The sequence below is a fragment of the Stegodyphus dumicola genome, chromosome 3 (assembly GCF_044657685.1).
Source record: "Stegodyphus dumicola isolate Sdum_Otavi_A_Nest chromosome 3, ASM4465768v1".
NCBI lineage: Eukaryota > Metazoa > Arthropoda > Arachnida > Araneae > Eresidae > Stegodyphus > Stegodyphus dumicola.
In genome coordinates this window covers 60569359-60589836 of record NC_140770.1, presented here as the reverse complement: position 1 = coordinate 60589836, position 20478 = coordinate 60569359, and the positions used below count along the sequence as shown (strand labels likewise).

Below are 20478 nucleotides of genomic sequence, written 5' to 3'. Positions count from 1 at the left end.
TAAAATTAAAAATATGAAACTGTAATTTATGAAATAAAGAGCAATTATGATCTAAAGGGTATCAAAATTTACAAAAAAAAAAAAAAAAAAAACTTAATATTTATTTGCTTATTTTATTAAACATTTCTTTCAATGCAAGTTGTTTAAGTTGCTTCGTTTTATGTGCTAATACTTTCTCTCTAATTCTATAAACAGACATAACTTCCTGTTCGGTTACAAAGTTCCGCTGACATAATCGAAAGTTCAAGCTTACTTTTATAAAATTGCTCTAACAGTCTGCAAAAAATAATCAGCCGGATCCAATTCGAAGATTAAGGAACAACGCAATCTGCAACATTAACTGAAATAGATAATTTTAGTTTAGCTTATACCGTCCGTTATACATTAAACGCGCATGCGTAAATGTATTATGTGCATGCGTAAGCGTATTATGTGCATGTGTAAACGTATTAGCGCATGCGTAAATGCATTATGCATAATGCATTTACGCATGCGCAGAAAGTTTGTAGCTTTGAGGTCCGGATAGATCATTCCGGATTATGGACGTTCAGATTAAAGATTTTTGATTGTACTTACATTTCCCTTATCTAATTTCTTTTCCCATCTGAACACAATAATTCGTGACAAACATCATTTTTTTTACATAACTATATATGGCTAAACATCAAATGATGAATAGCTATTTGGCAGAAAATTAGCAAATTCATTCTTTATTCTTCATCTATTAATAAGTTACTGCTAGAAATATAAAAAAAAAATGTATAAAGGGCAGAGGGAAGCATGGAAGTGATCAAAGTTACATAGTATTTCTGCCATTTTTTGTAACTGATTAAAACTACAGCAGCTGAATGCGTTGTTAGATGATTAACATATAAAATTTTTGTCAAACTTTGCTTATGAAATCATACTATGGTAAAATATCTGGAACAAATTGTAATCATATTTTTAAGAACAGCAGATGATGAGCCTACACGAAACTGGCACATCAACTAGACAGATGGGTGCACATTTGGACAGAAATACGACAGTGGCTTAAGAATGTCCTTAAAAAGTGCCCAAAGAAAGCATTCGACTGTCATGCTGGGTCTGGAGCCCCAGCAAATAATTTCCAGTCATCTGGAAATGGAATTTATATGTACACTGTCTAAATGGTCATTTATCACTGCCACCTACTCTTGAACTGGTGATATGCCAAATTGGAGATTTTTAATTTTATCTGAACAGACCATTCAAATCTTATTAAAATAATTCTGAAGATTTATTTGATTACAAACAATATTTTAATAATCTATTGGAAGTCCTATGCACAGAGACATTCAGAATTTTACATAAACTTGGGGGTGAGGGAAAAGAACAGAATTAAGTATTAGTCAATGCTATGAATGTAATAAACACATGCTGGATTACAGTATAATCAACATGAAAACAGGGACAGGGGTTCTTTCTTTCAGCTACTACAAACTGGTAATCTGTGACATGTATACAAGAAAGATATTAAAAGGGAACTCATGGGTAAATTTAAATCTCTAGATTTATAAAGGACACTTATTAATCCTCTATGACCTATTCAGTGTCCTTGGAATTGACGATTAGCCCCTTATGAGACATCTATGGTGGTTTTGTATGCAACAGACAGATCAAGTGACATATTTGTTGCATTTTACCACTGGTAAAATATGTTAAAGTTTTTCAGCTCAATAAATACTCACAAGGATATTAACTGTTTATTTGGCAGTATGTTTTCAAGTTTACCGGCTTTTGATATTCGAAAAATGAGATGAGCAGGAGATGGATTATTGGCAAGAACTTGCACAATTCCAGCAGGAAAAGACACTTTCATATCACCCATCAAGCGAACTTGACACCTGAAATAAGAATGATAAAAAGTGTAATATAATTCTTATTATATAAAAAATAAGCATTGATTGGGAGAAATACTACAGAGGGTGTCTGCACATTTTTAGAATGATTTCGATAAAGAATTAAATAAATAAATAAACCTGTTTTGAAATAAAAATTTCTGGCAACAGCTAATTATTCGAAATGAGAAATACTGACAACTACTTTCAAAATTATTCTTCTTTTTAAATGTGCATGTAAACATGCTCTGTATTGAAGGATATATTTTTGCATTTTTTGAAGAGATATATATCTATTCTGTAATTAAAAAATATTGCAAAATTCACGATACTAAAATTTCTAAAGGCAAAATAAGAACAATATTAATCGGAAAGGGAAAAACCAACAATCATTTCTTCTACCTGGGAAGAAAACTCCAAAGGAATGTTCATAAAAGGTATATATGATTTCTAATGTTTCTGAAACTAAACTGCTGGTAACAAGAGAAATTCCACTGATGCAGAAATCAATTGCAGTCTTTAAATACATCTGTAAACACATTGATAAAATAATAAATTAAGATTTATATGACCTTAAAAAAGCTGAAAAACAGACTCACGAGCTATTTGCTGAGGCATGCGGCTCAATGCAGAACAATGTGTTTACCTAAATGACTATAACAACAACAAAAAAAGGGGGATCTATTCATTATCGAAAATGAAGAGGGACAAAAATGTACCAATCTTGTTCCATCAACATTAAGAAAATTTTGGTAAGGGATTTTTATGACCGCATGAAACTCAGAGTTCTCTTACAATGGGAAATTAAAAACAAGAAGAGTGGAAAAAAAGATCAAAATTAAACTCCATATACTATCACAGGAAAGTTGTATGCCTGATATTTACAGAAGAAATTCCATTTCTTTATTCCAATGACTCTCAAAGAGTGAAATTTCATTAAGACAAAGCAAAAAGTCATAATTCAAAAAGTAGCATTGTATTCCTTGAAAAAATGAATATATCATGATATAGGTATTGCATATATACTGCAAAGCATCCTAATGCTTCACCTAGGAACTATTGTGACTTTGGTTGCTTGAAAAAAGTTCTTTCTCTTTTTTCTACCCACCACAACTGGTGGACTCAGGAAAGAAGTTAAGAAGGAATGGAAATTGACAGCCATGGAAGTTTTATGAAAAACTCTTCTTTCATAGAAATCATGATATAAACTTACAGTCCAGAAAAATGGTTAACAGAATGAACATTTAAAAAATACTCTTTATCATTCTAAAAATATATAAACACCATCTATACATGTGATATACATGATGCGATACGTACATCTATATATGTTTCATCACATACCATATCAATTAAATAAATAAAAAGAAAGAGACATAGTACTACCTACTATGTGTACATGATTGATCTTTCAGACAAAATATACTTTGACATGAATATATGTTCTAATGAATGAAATAAAACTATCGGGTTTTAACAAAAGTATCCCCCACTGCAAATATCATCTGCACAAACAGTTCATATTGCCGTGTTAAATCATATTTTGTCAAATGATTTTTGGCATTTGAAAGATAGAGACTTGCTTTAGAACACTATATCAAGAAATTTGTAAAAAAATATCGTTGTCATTGTCTGAAATGGAACTATCTTTGCTAGTAGATTAGAACCATCATTTGCTTCCAGTTCTGTTGCAAAAAGTCAGCTACAGAATGTCACCAATCATGTGTACAGCTTTAGGTACTAGTGTTGTATCATATGACACTGTGAAGGTTTGGTACCGAAAGTTAAAAAACAAGCACTATGATAATCAAGAAGCAGAGTGCTCTGGCCGGCCAGATGTTGATGCGGCCCACCTGCGAGAACTTGTCGAAGATCAGTATGCAACCACTTGAGGGCTTGCTAAGGAATTAGATATTAGTGCCATGTCCATTAATCATGCTATGCATCACATAAACTTGACGTATGAGTTCAATCACTGGATACTGCATGAGCTGACTCAAGAGGATAAGGACAGATGTGTTAGGACCTGTACTATTCTTCTCAAATATCACAGTAAGGACAAAATTGTGGACTGGACCCTCACTTGTGACGACAAAAGGATTTTTTTTAACAATACAGGTTGAAAAGGGGGGTGGTCTGCGTCCAGGAATCCTGGCAGCAGTGTCGCAAAATGTAGTTTGACTAACAAAAAATATCATGCTTTGTATCTGATGAGATTGCCATAGTATTATCCACAAAGAATATCTGAATAAAGGTAAAACCCTTGACAATACCTCGAACCGAGTTCTGGCACAAAAAGGTAATGTTCCATCAAGATAATGTATGACTGTATGTGTCTGCTTTCACCAGCTGGACTCTGTATGGTCACGAATGGGATCTTTTATCACATCCACCTTATAGCCCCGATATCGCTCTTTCAGACTTCTACCTTTGTTCACATGTGCAGCTACGTCTTATTGATGCTATTTTAAATTCTGCAGAGGGTATCTGAAATGAGGTTGATCAGTTTTGGACTCACGTCAGCCAAGTTTCCGGGCCAAAAATTTTGGAAAACTACCAAAACATTGGCAGAAAATCATAGATTTCGGTTGTGATTACTACCCGCATTAAAGATACTGCTTTCATGTTTTCCCCCCAACTTTACTAAGAACGTATTTTCGCGAAAAACTTTTGCTACAAGCAAATATAATGGCAACTTTGTTTTATAAACAGTTTAGAATGGACAACAGCACAGAACTGATGATAAAATTTTCAACAGTTTCCAATAAGGTAGCTTTGGTTAGTGAAAACTCAATAACAAAGCACTACATTGCAAACAAATATAAATGGATGTGGCTGGATATAAAAACAGTATGCAGAATAGATTTATTTGGGGATAATGTTAAATCATATAGTTCATGAATTTAATAAATGCACTGCATTATTGAATAAAGTCTATCTTTACGGACATTCCATCCACATTTATTTCTGTAGTTTTAACCTTTTCAGCATTTTCATATACAGAATTTAGAAATTATTAAAACAATGAAGGGTTTTTTTATATATATAGATTTCTAAAAAAATTTTCATGCCTTATGAATGAACACATTTTTGGGCTCTGATGAAAGCTACTAAGCATGTTAAAAATACAGATGTTACTCAAAAACAATCCTGAATTTTTCAGTGATTATCAGTTATAAAATATAAGAAATAAAATAACTTTTTAAAAAACATTCTAATATGAAATTATACTATTACTTGTGAAAGCAACATACAATCATTTAATCTGATACCTGAAAGGTTTCAACACATTAAAGATCTGCATTTAATCATTTTAAATAATATCAAAATATATTTATGTTTTAACACATGAAACATTAAGAGAATGTTCAATACATATTATAGCATATATGAGAAAAATCATACCTTGTCTCATCAGTTCCTTTGAAACACGCATTGACAACTTCATTAAAAGCTACTGCTAAAGGAATAGTATCACTCATGCCAATGGTCAAAGGAGAAGGTCCTCTGGATGAGCCAACAGGCATTGATGTTGTTTTAAAATCACTGGTAAGGCTTCCAATACTTTCTGTTCTTGTCATTGAATATGGAAGAGGAGACATACGACCTCGAGACGTAGTCTTTAGGACAAAAGAAATTAATATAAAAATTTATAAATAAAAATTTTGAAAAAGGTCTATTTTAAAATTTAAGATTTATCAACTGGTTACAGAGACTAGTACCAATATGTGATGAAAAACTGAACTCTGTTGATCCAGAATGTTATAACCGCTATAGGAAATAATGCAAGCTGCCTCACAGACAGCAGAATTCTTTACCTTTGGAGTCATCCAAACTGATAAATATATATTGAGACTTTCCAAAATATCAGTGCTTCACTAGCCTTTTTCCTACCAATCTGTTTTAATATCAGAGATAATGACTCTTTGCACAGTTAAAAACAGGAAAGGGTTTTCTTACCTCTAATAGATTCATGCTGATTTCTTCAAAATTAATTTCAATGATTTTATATGGGAGTTTTAAAGTTGTGATTGCACTGATCCAATACCCAAATTCAAGATATAGTGATATAATATGTATACACATACACACACACACATATATATATATAAACAGTATTTGATAATTTCTAAGGCATCCACAAATTAATATTATTTTTAAAGGTTTTTCTAAATGTAAATTACAAAATCATGATTGAAATTTATCAGATGCAAAATCAATATTCCTCACTTTTTAAAGTAAAACTAGAAACTTATGTCAAAGTAAACTAAAGAGAAAAAGATGCATTTGTTATAGCAGAAATATTTGGAACTTATAAAATAACAGCGCTATTGACTGGAAACTTATAAAATCTTACTCAGAAGAAGCAGCTTCTAAAACTTCCTTTTCATCTTCATTTAGAAGCTCTTGTAATGTTTGGTTAATTGCAGCTTTCATTTACAAAATGTCTTCTTTATTTTTATTTTCTATTTTATTGTAATGCACATGTTGGCATGGTGGAGTATTAAGTCATAAGACAAAAGAAAAGCTGGTTTAACCCCTTTGCGCCGACTGTCACGTATACGTGCCAGCAACGAACACACTTATCTACCGGCCGACACGCAGGCATGCCAGAGCAATGTTCAGTTTTCTTCCGAATGTCACGTATTTGTACCAGTACCTTGGAACGTTTCTCAAACTATAATTTCTGCCACAAGATGGCACTGTATGCCCATATGGTTTCAGATACATGTACATTAGACATTCTACTCGAAATGAGAGAAGCATGACTCACATACACGTGTTTTTTATTATATAAACAAACAGGGAACTAAATGTTTCCGAATGGTGTGATTTATGACGTCTCTTTAAATCGCACTGTATTCGCACGTGGTAGATGTTTATTGTAAGTAGAAGTTTTATATGCGCTAAAGCGTCGAGTATTTCGGTTTACAGTTCAGTTTTTAGAAAATAATTAGATCTTGTTAGACATGAATTCTTTCTGTTTTTACCGTTTCAATGTCGAAGCGTCGAAAATGTTTAACAGAGCATGAAATAGCAGAAATGATGCAAAATATTTCAGATATTGATTCTGAAAGATTAACTGAAAGACATTTTCCAAAACTTTGTTCAGAAGAGACTGATAAGAAAATGAGACGACGGTGCTTCGTTTGTTCACATTCCCAGAAAAATCCTCCAAAATGGCAAATGAGTTATTACGAGTTCCAGGAATGTAACGTAGGACTGTGTGTAGATCTCTGTTTTAAAATTTTTCATACGAAAAGAGAATTTTAAGTAATATATTTAGTTTTCAGATGTATAATGTTAAAAGTCATAAAATGGTGAGTAATTAAAATAAAATGTGTAAAATATGCATTTAAACAAGAAATAAGGTAATTAAAGTATATATATATATAAATATCTATAAAGCATAAGCCGTTTAAATACTCTATAGAGCATTATTAAACAATGCGTTGATACTTCGGAAATTTCATGGATTTAGGCTTAGTAGCAAAAAAGCCCCCGGCCCTGGAGAGACGCTCGCGGAAGACACTGCCGGCCTCCGCGATAAGCGCGCGTTTTCGCTACCCGGCTCGAAGGGGTTAATAAACTCTGATACAATGTCTTTAAATAAATTGTTACTCATTGAATGAAAAACAAATTAATACAAGTCTTTGCTGCATAACTGTTCTAAGAACATGGAATGATGGCAAAATGGAGCATACAATACAGCAAAAGGTTTTATTAAGGAGCAGATAAAATATATATCGCCATTTTTCATGAGATAAATATACAGTAATTGCAAACGTTTTATTGAGAAACTTTTTTTTTTTTTATTTACTTACTTTTTAAGAGAATTTTATATTAAATTTATGCTTATTTTTTTGCACATTCTTCTTAGCACTGAGAGTTAAACTGCTCACAGATAAGAAAATATTTATCACGCTTATTTTTAACAGTGAGAATAGTAGTCGTGTCTTGATTTACATTAGACATTTTTCAACTTTCTACGGAGCTTTTTATCATAACTCAAGAAGTCTTCATTTCTCCCTCAAAAAATGAAAGAAGAGATTCCAGTTAGAAGAGCATTCTAGATAAGCATTTCACTAAAGTTCACCAACATGCATGTACGTTTTAATATTTTTCTTGGTTCATTATTACACAAATGTTGAAATAGTTTCAATTTTTCTTTCCTTTAAAGAACTCTTTTACAGAGTGTAAAAAATATCAACAATTTATTCACCTGCATTTACGGTAAAAGAAATTGTACCTAGGTGGCCTGCAACACCAATCATTAAAAGCCTATCATTAGTGGTTAAAACCAAAAACCCCAAAATCTAGAAAAAAATAAAATAAAATAAAATAAAAATAAAAATAAAAAATAAAAGAATAGAAATCTTCTTCAGATTTTTAACAATTAACTCTACTAATTTAAGCCTGTCAAATCAAAATTGGGGACACTAAGTAAACAAATTAAATTTCTGAAGATTCTAGATATAAAAGAGAGGGAGCCATCTGGATACGCTTTCACATCCATACTATTGCTTTCATTCATAGAAAGGCTGAATTTTAATGCAACCAGCATTATAATATTTCCATTCATCATTAAAATAGTTCGATATTTTTTCAATTCGGTAAACAAAGATTTACTTTGATACTAAAAGTTGCAATGGCAATGCAGTTCCCTGCTGTTTTTTGATATGCCACTGGCTCGAACACCACTGGCTCGAACATCCTTTACATATTAGTATTCAATGCTTTGAGTATAGCACTCCTATATCTGAATCAACAAAGTTATACCAATTATTAGTTCCAGATGTTTCAATCTTGCACCTGTTAATTCATCAATTCCGTAAATCTTCCACAAGCCCAAATAAGTCAATAGATCCTTCTTTGATATTTTCCTTTACTGCTTGCTAACAAAAGGGTAGTCGTCTTCCTACTGGAAATTCTTGCAATAAAACACTCATTTTTTCAAGCAAATTCCCCCAAACATTCATTATTCAAGGAATAGTCTACCTGCTTGGTTCTTTATGCTTTGTTTAAAAGCCTTCATTGATCTCAACAATGTGGTCCCGCTCTTATTATCGTTCATCTTGATAAAAATATACATGCACAACTTCTCTTAGGGAACTATTCCAATTTATATCTGTCTTGTCACTTAAATCTAATACTATTTTTCCCCATTCAACTGTTGTTAACCCTTAGCATCAGCTATAGATAAATTTGAGTGCAGTCAAAAATGAAATAGTATAATATTTAACAATGCATCTTTCTGATTAGGTATAACCAACTTTGTTATACCTAATCAGAATCTGCTTTGTTTCAGATTAGGCATAACCAGCTTTTGTTTAATCTGAATCACCAGAACTGACACTTGCTTTTCACAAGTCTTAACAATGCAGTGCCATTACTTGTCTGTTTTCAAGCAAACTGCTTTACTGTGCCCATTAATACACTGCTTGGATGCCAGTAGGATTCCATAGTTTTCAAAATACAGTCAAAAGTCGTTAATCTGGACTCGTCAGGACTTCGGCGATTCCGAATTATCAATTTTTCCAGATTATAGATCATCAGTTTAAATCTGGTAAGATGGCATGCAGAAATTATAAAATTAAAAATATGAAACCGTAATTTATGAAATAAAGAACAATTATGATCTAAAGGGTATCACAATTTACAAAAAAAAAAAAAAAAAAAGCTTAATAATTATTTGTATACTTTATTAAACATTTCTTTCAATGTAAGTTGTTCTCTTTAATTCTATAAATAGACATAATTTCTAGTTACAAAGTTCCACTGTTCAAGTCCTATAATTGCTGTGTCGAGAACACCGACTAATTTGTCAATCGAAATTTTTTCATTTTCAATAACTCTGTCACTTTCTTTGCTATCGGAAGTGAATTATAATGACGAGGAATTTGACTTAAATCATATCAAAGACGGAGTACATTGAGATGAAATACTAAATTTAGTAAGGAATTATAAGCCAAATAAAATAAAAACATCTGCCCTGAAGATAAAGATAGTGCTGACAGATCAACTTCCAATTTATTGCACGCTGCGCCGGCCTCAGCGTTAAAGATAAACAAAGGATATGCCTTTATCCATTTTTTGCAGCAATTCTACTTTTTGTTTAATGGACTTCGAAACATACTTTCGCTTTGTAGATCCTTTACATATTAGTAAATATATATCAGAAATTCTATTTGACATAATTGAAAGTTCAAGCTTACTTTTATAAAATTGCTCCAACAGTCTGCAAAAAATAATAATCCAATTCGAAGATTAAGGAACAACGCAATCTGCAATATTAATTGAATTAGATAATTTTAGCTTAGCTTATACCGTCCGTTATACATTAAACACGCATTCGTAAATGCATTTTGCGCACGCACACACGCATATTCGCAGCCATATGCGTCAACGCGACGCATGCGCAGAAAGTTTGTAGCTTTGAGGTCCGGATTATGGGTATCCGAATTAACGACTTTTGATTGTACTGTGCTGCATTCTGTTCTGTATTGGGTAGGTCCTAAATTTTAATAATTTATTTTCCAAAATGTGAGGAGAAAAAACAAAGAATTAAGAGAAAACAGAGCTAACTAAACATGTGTTTAAAGAAAAAGATTACACTAAAATGTAAAAAGGCAAGTTTTTTCAGCACTTGAGGGAAAAAACTGCCTTTTTTAGATGAAAATGATCAATGAGATTTGCCATAAAATGCAAGAGCCTTGAAAAGAAAATAATGCTCTGGGTGATAACCACTGCAATAATTTACAAACAGAATAACAATTTTCTTAATATATACCTCTAAAGCTCTTCTGGAAGGGGGACGTGGAATAACATGTGGCATTATTGAGCCAGTTGGTGTTCCACCACGACTTGTAGCTGGCGGTTTCTGCATCTCACTATTGACTATTTCAGGCTCAACCTCTGAAGCTATCTCGCCTATCACTGAAACAACATGAACAAAATGTAAAATATATTTCTATATTTACAAGAGCAAAGTGAAAATAAATGTTGATATCTTTTTTTTTTTTTTTTTTTTTAATTTATATTCAAGCCTGAAATTTTGCAGACTTGCTAATAATCGATAGAAGCTATAGATTACTTTATATAACACAATATTAAACTTACTCTAAAAGCTATGCCAGCTATGTTATACCTAAGCTTATGTCATTTAAAATACTGTTAAGCATTATCAATTTATTTTTCAAAGGACTATTAAAAATGATACATAAATGAAAAACATGTATAGTCAAAATTTTAGTTTAAAATGCAATGTTGTATTTTTAACTGCAGAATTTTAATAATGCTATTATACTAAAGTTATTATACAAATTTAATTTTATCATTATAATTTCAGTTTGCTTAAAATACCACCTGTGTTTAAAAAATGTTAAAAAGTTTTCGTTTCCTTTTTTTTAAGCTTTTAAACAGTTAACATAAAAAACAGAAGGAATGTCTTTAACATAAAAATGGAATTTATTTCAAACCACTATCACCCTTTTTCTTTTCTATAAAGGCATTCAAATATAATAAATGCACATTTAAATTTCACTAAAGAAAAATTCAAGTTTCATCTGATGCATCACTTGATCCTGATAATACAGCAGTGCATTATTAACCAAAATAAGCTCTTGAAAACCTGTTTCACAAATGTGGTAACAGACACTGAAATTAATTGTTTGACTGCTACGCGGAGCAAAAGCGCTGCATTCATTTGTCTCGAAAACCGACGCAGTTAGTTATTTTAGAATGCACTCGTTTTGCAAAGTACGCGCAAGGTCAGACTACGTTCAAACCCACGAGGAGCAACAAAGACACACTGAAACTCGCAGCATGTCGCGGTTTTCGAGATAAATGAATGCAGCGCTTGTGCGCCGCGTAGCAGTCAAACGGTTCATGCAATGTATTTCATTTCGAAAAGAAGGTCAGCTTAGTTGTCCATTTTCATCTCTGCTACATAAATACTCTTACAAAAAGCTGTTTCTGATTAGTTTCTCAACTATGTATAGTTTTGACAAATTATACTTTCTTTACATACGTCTCAAAATTAATGCCTGGATCCTGAAGATTCAAAGTCTGTTTCACCTATTTTTCATCATTTCTGATCTCATTATATTATCATTTCTGCTCCCAATAATTTCACGATTCCGAACATTAAACTTCCTTTATTGATGAAATATATATTATATATATATATTTTTTTAACTTGAAGCCAAGCTTCCTGCATTTTTATCTTTCTCTTGTTGTTCCCTGTAGTAATATTCTGAAGTGATATGAGTTTTCAATGTGATATTAATTTTTAATTCACAATCTGGTTGTCCCCTTCCACTTAATAACTATATTTCCACCCCTGTAGCAGTTTCAGATATGCTACATCACTGGTTTCCCCTCTCAAATCTCCATACACTACTTCACAATCCTACAGAAGGTAAGACTTATGAAGAGACTACATGAAAATTGTGAACAAAAAAATTAATTAATAAGTTAGGAGAAAAATATTTATGATAGAAGTGATGTATCATATAATAAAATACACTCTGCTGAAAAAATATATATATATATATATATAAGTAACTAGAAAAATTGAGCCACAACTACAAAACTTGGTATGCAAATACAGTTTGATGAGTAGTGTAAATGATTAAACTCACAATATCAATCAACACTGTGAAGTGATACAACATGCATCTGAAGTGCACAGCTTGTAAAAGGGCTGGTGCAGTCAGTGATAAGCATTTGTAACCGTGCTGACAATAAACGCCTTTAAAAGATATATTCAACTGCATTACAAACAGCTGTCAGACTTTTGAAAGGGGTCGCATCACAGGACTTAAAGAAGCCAGTTGGTTGAATAGGTGAACTGGTCAGCATATTGGCCGAAGCAATATGGTGATTACCCGTTGTTGGACCCAGTGGCTTGGTGAAAGCATAGTCAGCCGATGTAGTGGGTTGGGACATGATGACGTCACCAAGCATGAGATGATCTCACAATTAGAAGAGCTGTCATGCTCATACCAACAGATATGCTAACATTGATTCAATGCATTTGCCAACTTGCAGGGACATGATTTCCTGAAGACTAGGTGATTCTGGGCTGAGATCTTGACATCCATTAAAATAACTGCCACTGCCACTCCACCAGAAGTAGTGTCCTCTTGCATGGTGCCGCTCTCACTCAAGCTGGGCAGTGTCCAACTGGGGAAGTGTTATCGTCAGAGGTGAATCATGCTTTTTCCTCAATGCTGATGACTGTCTGAAGACGGAGAAGTGAGCAGTCAAAGTCATTTGTTACCGAGCAGCACACAGCCAGGACACAGAGTGTGACAGTCTGAGGAGTGATCAGCTGGGACAGCCACTCACCATTAATTGTGGTGTGAAGTACTGACTTCTGGCAGGTATGTTGATGACAGTTTGCAGTCGATCATACTGCCTATGCTAGCAGGTTCGTACAGGTTCTGTTTTCCAGTAGGACAATGTTCGGCCACATATAGTATGACTTTACTAACCATGTCTTCAACATGTTAATGTCCTGACTGGCTTGTCAGGTCTTTAGACATACCACCTATTGAACATGTTTGGGACATGTTGGGCAGGCAAACTTTGCTGTATACAAATGTGTCTAAACTCGCTGACAAGTTGCTCCACTCCCACTTGTGGCACAATATATCACAGTGAGACAATGTCAACTTAAGACTCCATGCCCAACTGAATATTGGCTTGTATAGCTGCCAAGAGTGGCTTTACCACCTACTGATTTCCACATTCTTTGTATTGATGCTTGTAAATAAAAATACTTTCCTGTCTAAGTTTTTGGACATTTGTTTATTCATTCAAACACTGTACTACTACCATGTGGTTCAATTCCTTCTGGGTGCATATAATTTTTTGCAAGAGTGAATTTTTCTGTTAATGTGAATGGAAATAAACTGGGACATAAATTGAGGTGTGTAAATATAAAAGGCACATCACTGAGAACATACGAATATTATTTTACTTATTAGTCTATAAATATGTTGTTTTATTACCATTCATTAAGAAATTTAAAAAACAGTATCAACAAGAATGGAAATATTTAAAAAGTTTTAAATGATAATAAAATGTAAATACTAACAAAGAGATATGTATAAACATAATATAAAAATATATATAAAATTTAAAAAAATTGAACAACAATGATCATAATTATTAAACCATAATGATCATAATTACATGAAAAAATGCCTGATCCAGTTTAGGACAAGGATGTAGATTTAAAAATGCATTTTGTGGAAAGCCAACCCTTATCCTCGCAATCATGATGAGTAAAAGAATAGAAATATCCCAAACAAACAATGGATTCAAATCAATGAGACAAAAATAAATGAAAGAGCAGTGTAAAATGAAACTAATGTGAATATAAGATATTTATCTCAAAATATGTTACCCGTAAGTGAAGAATTAGGTAGATATGAGATGTAAAATTAAATAAAATGTCACAAAAACCACCTGGGTTAACTGTTTATGATGTCATTATTGAAATACTAAACTATAAGGCATAACATATTATAAAATATTTAAAATTCATAACAGTGAACAATTTTTTTAAACTAACATAAAATGTAAAGAATACTGTATTTGTGTATATTGTTTTACATATGCAAAGATAAATACATAAATAAATAATAATCTTTTAAATTTTTAGAGGTTTGGTACAGTTCTTCGTCAAAATTCTTTTATTTGATTTAAAAACTAATGATAGTTTAACCTTTAACTGGCATAACATGGACCCAAGGGATTTTGGAATTGGATTTTAAGTAATTGCTCTTCTTTATTTCTAGTAATTATTATGTACATTCTCTGTTATCTTCATTATTTTTGAGTAAAACATTTAAGCAAATTTCATGTTAAATTATTAATTACTTCAATTTAGTCATGATATACTTAAAAAGTATTTGCAAAAAAATATAATTTTATTCATGTTGGCTGATTGGAATTAGTAAATTCCACCATGCTCTTCAGAGGGCTGCTTTATTGGAATTCATGATTAAGAAAAAGGAAAATATTTTAGCACATTCTTTCTGTGTTAAGAAACTCATATCAGTATAATTTAAACGCATAAAAGTATATATGCGTCTTTTATTTTAGCAAGTATTAGTTTAATAATTGTGTAATAGAAATTTGTGTAATACAAATGCTATAAATAACATAAATATTACCGTTTTGGTAGTTTTAAATTTAAAAAAATTACTTTGCAAAAATTCTGAAATCTGATTTTTTACATTGTCCTCCAGTCCTACAGTTATATTTTGTAAACGTTTATGCTCATTATAATATATTTCTTTATGTACTTATGTATACATAAAGAAAGTTAACAAGAGGTAAAAATAAAAAGCAAATTTTTTAAACCCATCCCGCACTACAGCTGCATGATTGAAGTAAAATAAACTTAAAGCATCTAAATTTAAAAGCAAAGCGATTCCTCAACTGGAGAACAAAACACGTTTTCGAAGCATATTAAATCAACTTTTACAAAACTTTAACTCATTTCCTTATGATGAGTTCTGAATTAAAGTTTCAATAAAGGAAGATTAATTTTTATATTTTTATTATCTTGTATATATTTTACATTTTTGCAATTTTATTTTTCGAGTTTGTATTACCATAGACTCTTGTATATATTTTACATTTTTGCAACCTTCAGCAAACCTTGTCAGTAGTCAACATGCGAACGACATTTTTACAACTTTGAAAATGTGCGCGTAGCGTATGTTGTAATTAACCATTCATTAATTTTAAATTAATAATTAATTGTAATCAATTTTAATACATTTAAAATCCATATACATATAAAACTGAATAATTAAAAATATACCTTGTAAATTATATGCACATTTAATTAGAAATTTTCTTTTAACTCCTCAAGCATTCACTAATAAAAAGTACTTCAAATCACTACTAATCATAGAAAAAATCAGAAGCTATAAATCATATCTTTATTCTGGATATGATTTCTACAGGGAAATAAAATTTAAATAACCAAGAATGATACATATAAGTATTAAACAAAATATGCATAATTTATGAATGCAAAGATTTATATGTAGCATGCTTAGCAAGCTTAAGTTCTGATTTTGAGAATGTTTTTTTATAACACAGTTCTTCATTTGCCTGCATATTTATTTTTTCAATCAAAACTGCTTCAAGAGTTTTAAGACCTAAATTTGGTCGAAATTCCGTCTGATTTTTTTTAACAATAGAAAAAATTCTTTCGCAAGTTGCATTTGAATGAGGTATTATTAAGACAGCAAGCATTACAGAAGGCAATACTTTGTATTTAATACACCCATTCATATTTTTTAATTTGGCAATTTCTCCCCATGCTATATCAATACGCAAATCTACAATTTCTTTCAAATCATCTACTTGATACATGGAAAATTCAATTTCTACTTGATTAAGACATTTTTCATCAATAATGGATGGAAAAGTATTCATCAAGTAAAGAACAGATGAAAATGAGACTTCAGTTCTCAAGTTGATGTCAGCAACTTCAGCATGTTTTAGAAATGGATCACTCAGTGGAAATTTATCAATTATATATGAACATGCAGTTACAAAAAAAGCTCGCACAGAATTGAAAAATGATTTCACTTCACTTTCATTCAACTTGGCATTTTTTAAATATAGTCTTGTTTCCGCACCAATCACTAAATTTTCATTTTCTTTTTGTTTACTATACTTCTGAAATGGAATAGACGTTAGAGTAACATCTTCATTTTCTTTAAAAATTACTGATGGTTTTACGAATCTAACAAATAAATTCATTAAAAGTTCAAAAAGTTCTCTTCTCAATTTATGTATATAAGGAGCTTGTTGTTGCAAATTAATATTTACTGTTATAAACAAAGGCAAAGTATTTTTCAAAAATAAAAAGTACAATTTGGTGGTCGGTGACTGTAAAATTTTTTTAATGTTTTGCAATCTCTTTCCTTCATTCTCACTGTTATCTGGTTTATCTCCAAAAAAATGTATCACAGCTTCCCACTGTTCCAAAATCCTTGTTATAGATTCTAAAAGAGACAACCATCTCGTACTGCAATATTTCAAAATTTTATGAGATTTTGCATTCTGTCCCAAAATTTGTTGAGCAACTTTGAAGCTATGCTTCCGTTTCGAACTTTTCTCCAAGTAAAAATATATATCTATTATCAACATTTCAATTTCTGAGCCAATTAATTTTTCAGTAGCTTTTTTTGCAGCTATATGCAAGAGGTGGCACGGACAACCTCGGGTGATTATACTTGGTTGATGCATTTTGATAAATGATGCTACACCTTTAAACTTTCCAATCATATTACTAGCATTATCTGAAGAAAATGATAAGCAATTTTTCCATTCTAAACCTTTGTTTTTAAAGTTTTCATTTATACAATTAAAAATACCTTCTCCTGTATTATTTGTGCATTCTAAAATAGAAATCAATGAAGTAATTATCACTCCCTTTTCTTTACTGTAGTATGTTATAACCAATGGGTACAGTTTGTTATCATTGTTATCATTACTTCCATCAGTACTTAGAGAAAATGATGTACTGCACACTGATTTTATAATATCAGCAACAGTATTTTCTGCAAGCGTTTTCACAATAGCAGCAGTTTTGGTATGACCGCAGCTAAATTTTTTTGCTATGGCAGAATCCGGAAACATTGCTTTGAAAAGCTCTTTGGAATGATCCGAAACAGAAAGCGGTAGATTATGTTCAATTAAAAAACGAACAAAATAGCATTCGGCTTTTATAGGATCTGTTTCATCATCTTTTATTAAGAAATTTGTTATTTCTTTAGATTTTACGGTGCCAAGTTCTATATGCTTTTGAGAAAACACATGCCGTTTACAGTCATCTTTTCCGCCATGAGCAACTGAGAAGTCTTTGTTGCATACACTGCAGTGTGCGCGATTCACAGAAATTTCGGACGCTTTAATGCATGGAAATTCTGAAGAATATGAATCTTTAAACTTCTGCTTTGATAATTTTGGCTTCTTCGTTCGAGGCAGCATTATGATTAAAAATCTTTCACCTGATTCACAGTTCACAAGACACACGCTAAGCTCTCGCCGTAAACTACACAATGCAGCCGAATGCAGCCTAAACACGCATCAGCGAGGAACCTGGGAGACAGACAATTGGGTGGAACTATTGATAAGTCGTTAACGGTTGGAGTTACTGATCTACGATTGGCTAATTCTTCAAAACTAGGAACGCATTCAACACGTGGTATATGATAACACGAGTATTCAGCCAATCATCAGATGAATTAGTTGGTTCCGTTTTGCGTACTGGTTCTCCTGCTTTTGTTTCTGTAAAATCCGTAGTTTTTTCCATACTTTTCGTAGCTCGTAGTTTTTCATGAATTTCCGTAGTAGTTGGAGTCTATGTATTACTATAATCATTTTTATTTTCAAATGTTTTGATTTTATGTTCAACTTCAACCCCTTTACAAGGATGCAATTAAAATTACTGTTGAGGAATCTCCTTGCTTTGACTACAGTTTACTTTTAACTTTAGATGCTTTAGGTATATATATATATAAAATCAAACACCAAAATGTTTGTCTACTGTATGTCAAAAACTGACCGAGATCCGATTTTGTCATCCTTTTTAGTTTTTTTCTTGAAGGGCTGCTACCCTACCCCTTTGATGTCATAAAGTAATATCCCTTTAAGCTTATTAATGTGTAACATTTATAATTAATAGAATCTTATTAAAATTAACAGTTGCAACATTTTAAGTGCTTAGAACAACTCAACCTTTTACTATAGATAAAATAATACTTTCCCTGGAAGTTGGCTTTTTTGCCTATCAGAGTGCCTTACAGGGAAGTTGTGTTTCCAGTTGTATATGTTACCGGCAAAGTTTCAAATCCGGCATTCGATAGAATGCCTAGGCATTGTATATAATAAATTAAACTAGCCAGCAATGTATAAAACGATTGATATTTCACACATTTCCTAGGCATTCTACAGAATGCTAAATGACAAACCAGCAAAGTATGAAATAAAAACATATCACATCATTTTGAGGATCTTAGTCTTATGGTTGCAGAAGTAAAAGCCGCATAAAGACTTTTCTGAACATAGTGTATATAAATGTAAAACATAACTACACATGTCATTTCAAGACATAAATGCAGTACAAAGTCCATAATCTGGACTCGTCGGAACTTCGGCGATTTTGGATTAGGAGTTTTTCTGGATTATAGATCATGAATTTAAATCTGGTAAGGTGGCATGCAGAAATTATACAATTAAAAATATGAAACCGTAATTTATGAAATAAAGAGCAATTATGATCTAAAGGGTATCAAAATTTACAAAAAAAAGTTTAATATTTATTTGTTTACTTTATTAAACATTTCTTTCAATGCAAGTTGTTTAAGTTGCTTCATTTTTTGTGCTAATACTTTCTCTTTAATTCTATAAAAAGACATAATTTCTTGTTCAGTTCAGTATTGAACAGTTAAGTTCCACTGTTCAAGTCCTGTAATTGCTGTGTCGAGAATACCAACTAACTTGTCAATCGAAATTTTTTTATTCTCAATAACCTCTCTGTCACTTTCTTCACTATGAGAAGTGATATTTTCTGGATTTAGAACCATACTACAGATTTCGTCGTCCGTTAATTGACGTCAGAATGAAAAACTTCTGTTATATCATCTTCATTTATTACTGCTTCTCCAGATTTCTTTACAAAATCCAATAACTGGAAAATTTCACCTTTAGTTTGCAATGTACGAAAACCTTCAAATCCGCGGCCATCATCTTCATCGTCCTCACCATGAAATATGGTAGCTGGCCATAAATTATGTCAAGCATTTTTTAACGTATCTGGAGACACATTCTCCCAATATGCATGCATAAAGTATACAAAAAAAAGTTTGTGGCTTTGAGGTCCGGATTATAGATCATTCCGGATAATAGACGCCCGGATTATGGACTTATTTACTGTATGCATAAATTTTTAAATATATATAATTAAACTACATAATTTTAATTGTTAGAAAATACAGAACCACATCTTTCCTTTTTTTGCACAATGTACATTAAAAACTGCATTTGAACAATAATAATTATGTCTTCGAAATAATTATCTTTGAAATAAAAGTAAATTAAAAGTACCAGAATACTTGGATTCAGTGTTTTGTACAGCCTCTGCTGAAGATGGAGCCTTAATACTACTAATACTACTTGGACTTGGAAATCCGCCCACAACTGGGCCAGTAGGTGTTGAGGCACTGGATGCACTAGGGCTAAAGATGCTGAATACATCTGTATCAGCTTTGCTAGAATAGAAATATCACAGAAAATTTAAAACAAAAATTGAAATTTATGTTAATAACATATTGAAATAAAGGAGCTTTTTCCTGTGATATAATTAACTAATTCTGTACCATTCCTTCCATATTTTCAATTCTAATATTTACAAAAGTATCTATATGGCAATAACTTTTTACACAATCTAAATTTTTCAATGTCCTATTTTCAAGAAAAATTAAAACACTGAAAGTACGAAAATGATTGACTTGAAATATTAGTTGGAAAGTATATAAATTCTAATAACATTCTAGGAACTTGGATGAGCATAATAATA

General features: G+C 31.7%; 1 protein-coding gene across 8 annotated transcripts in view; it reads right to left on the bottom strand.

Moving 5' to 3' along the window:
* Positions 1–20478, bottom strand: part of LOC118185800 (F-BAR domain only protein 2) — a 115795-nt gene that overhangs the window by 16028 nt on the left and 79289 nt on the right. For all 8 annotated transcript variants that reach the window (XM_035355709.2, XM_085812942.1, XM_085812943.1 and 5 more), the window contains 4 exons: positions 20007–20170; positions 10651–10796; positions 5265–5479; positions 1710–1865 (listed from right to left, as the gene is read on the bottom strand). In XM_035355709.2, the coding sequence (XP_035211600.1) occupies positions 1710–1865; positions 5265–5479; positions 10651–10796; positions 20007–20170 (681 nt within the window). The remainder of the gene's footprint in view (positions 1–1709; positions 1866–5264; positions 5480–10650; positions 10797–20006; positions 20171–20478) is intronic.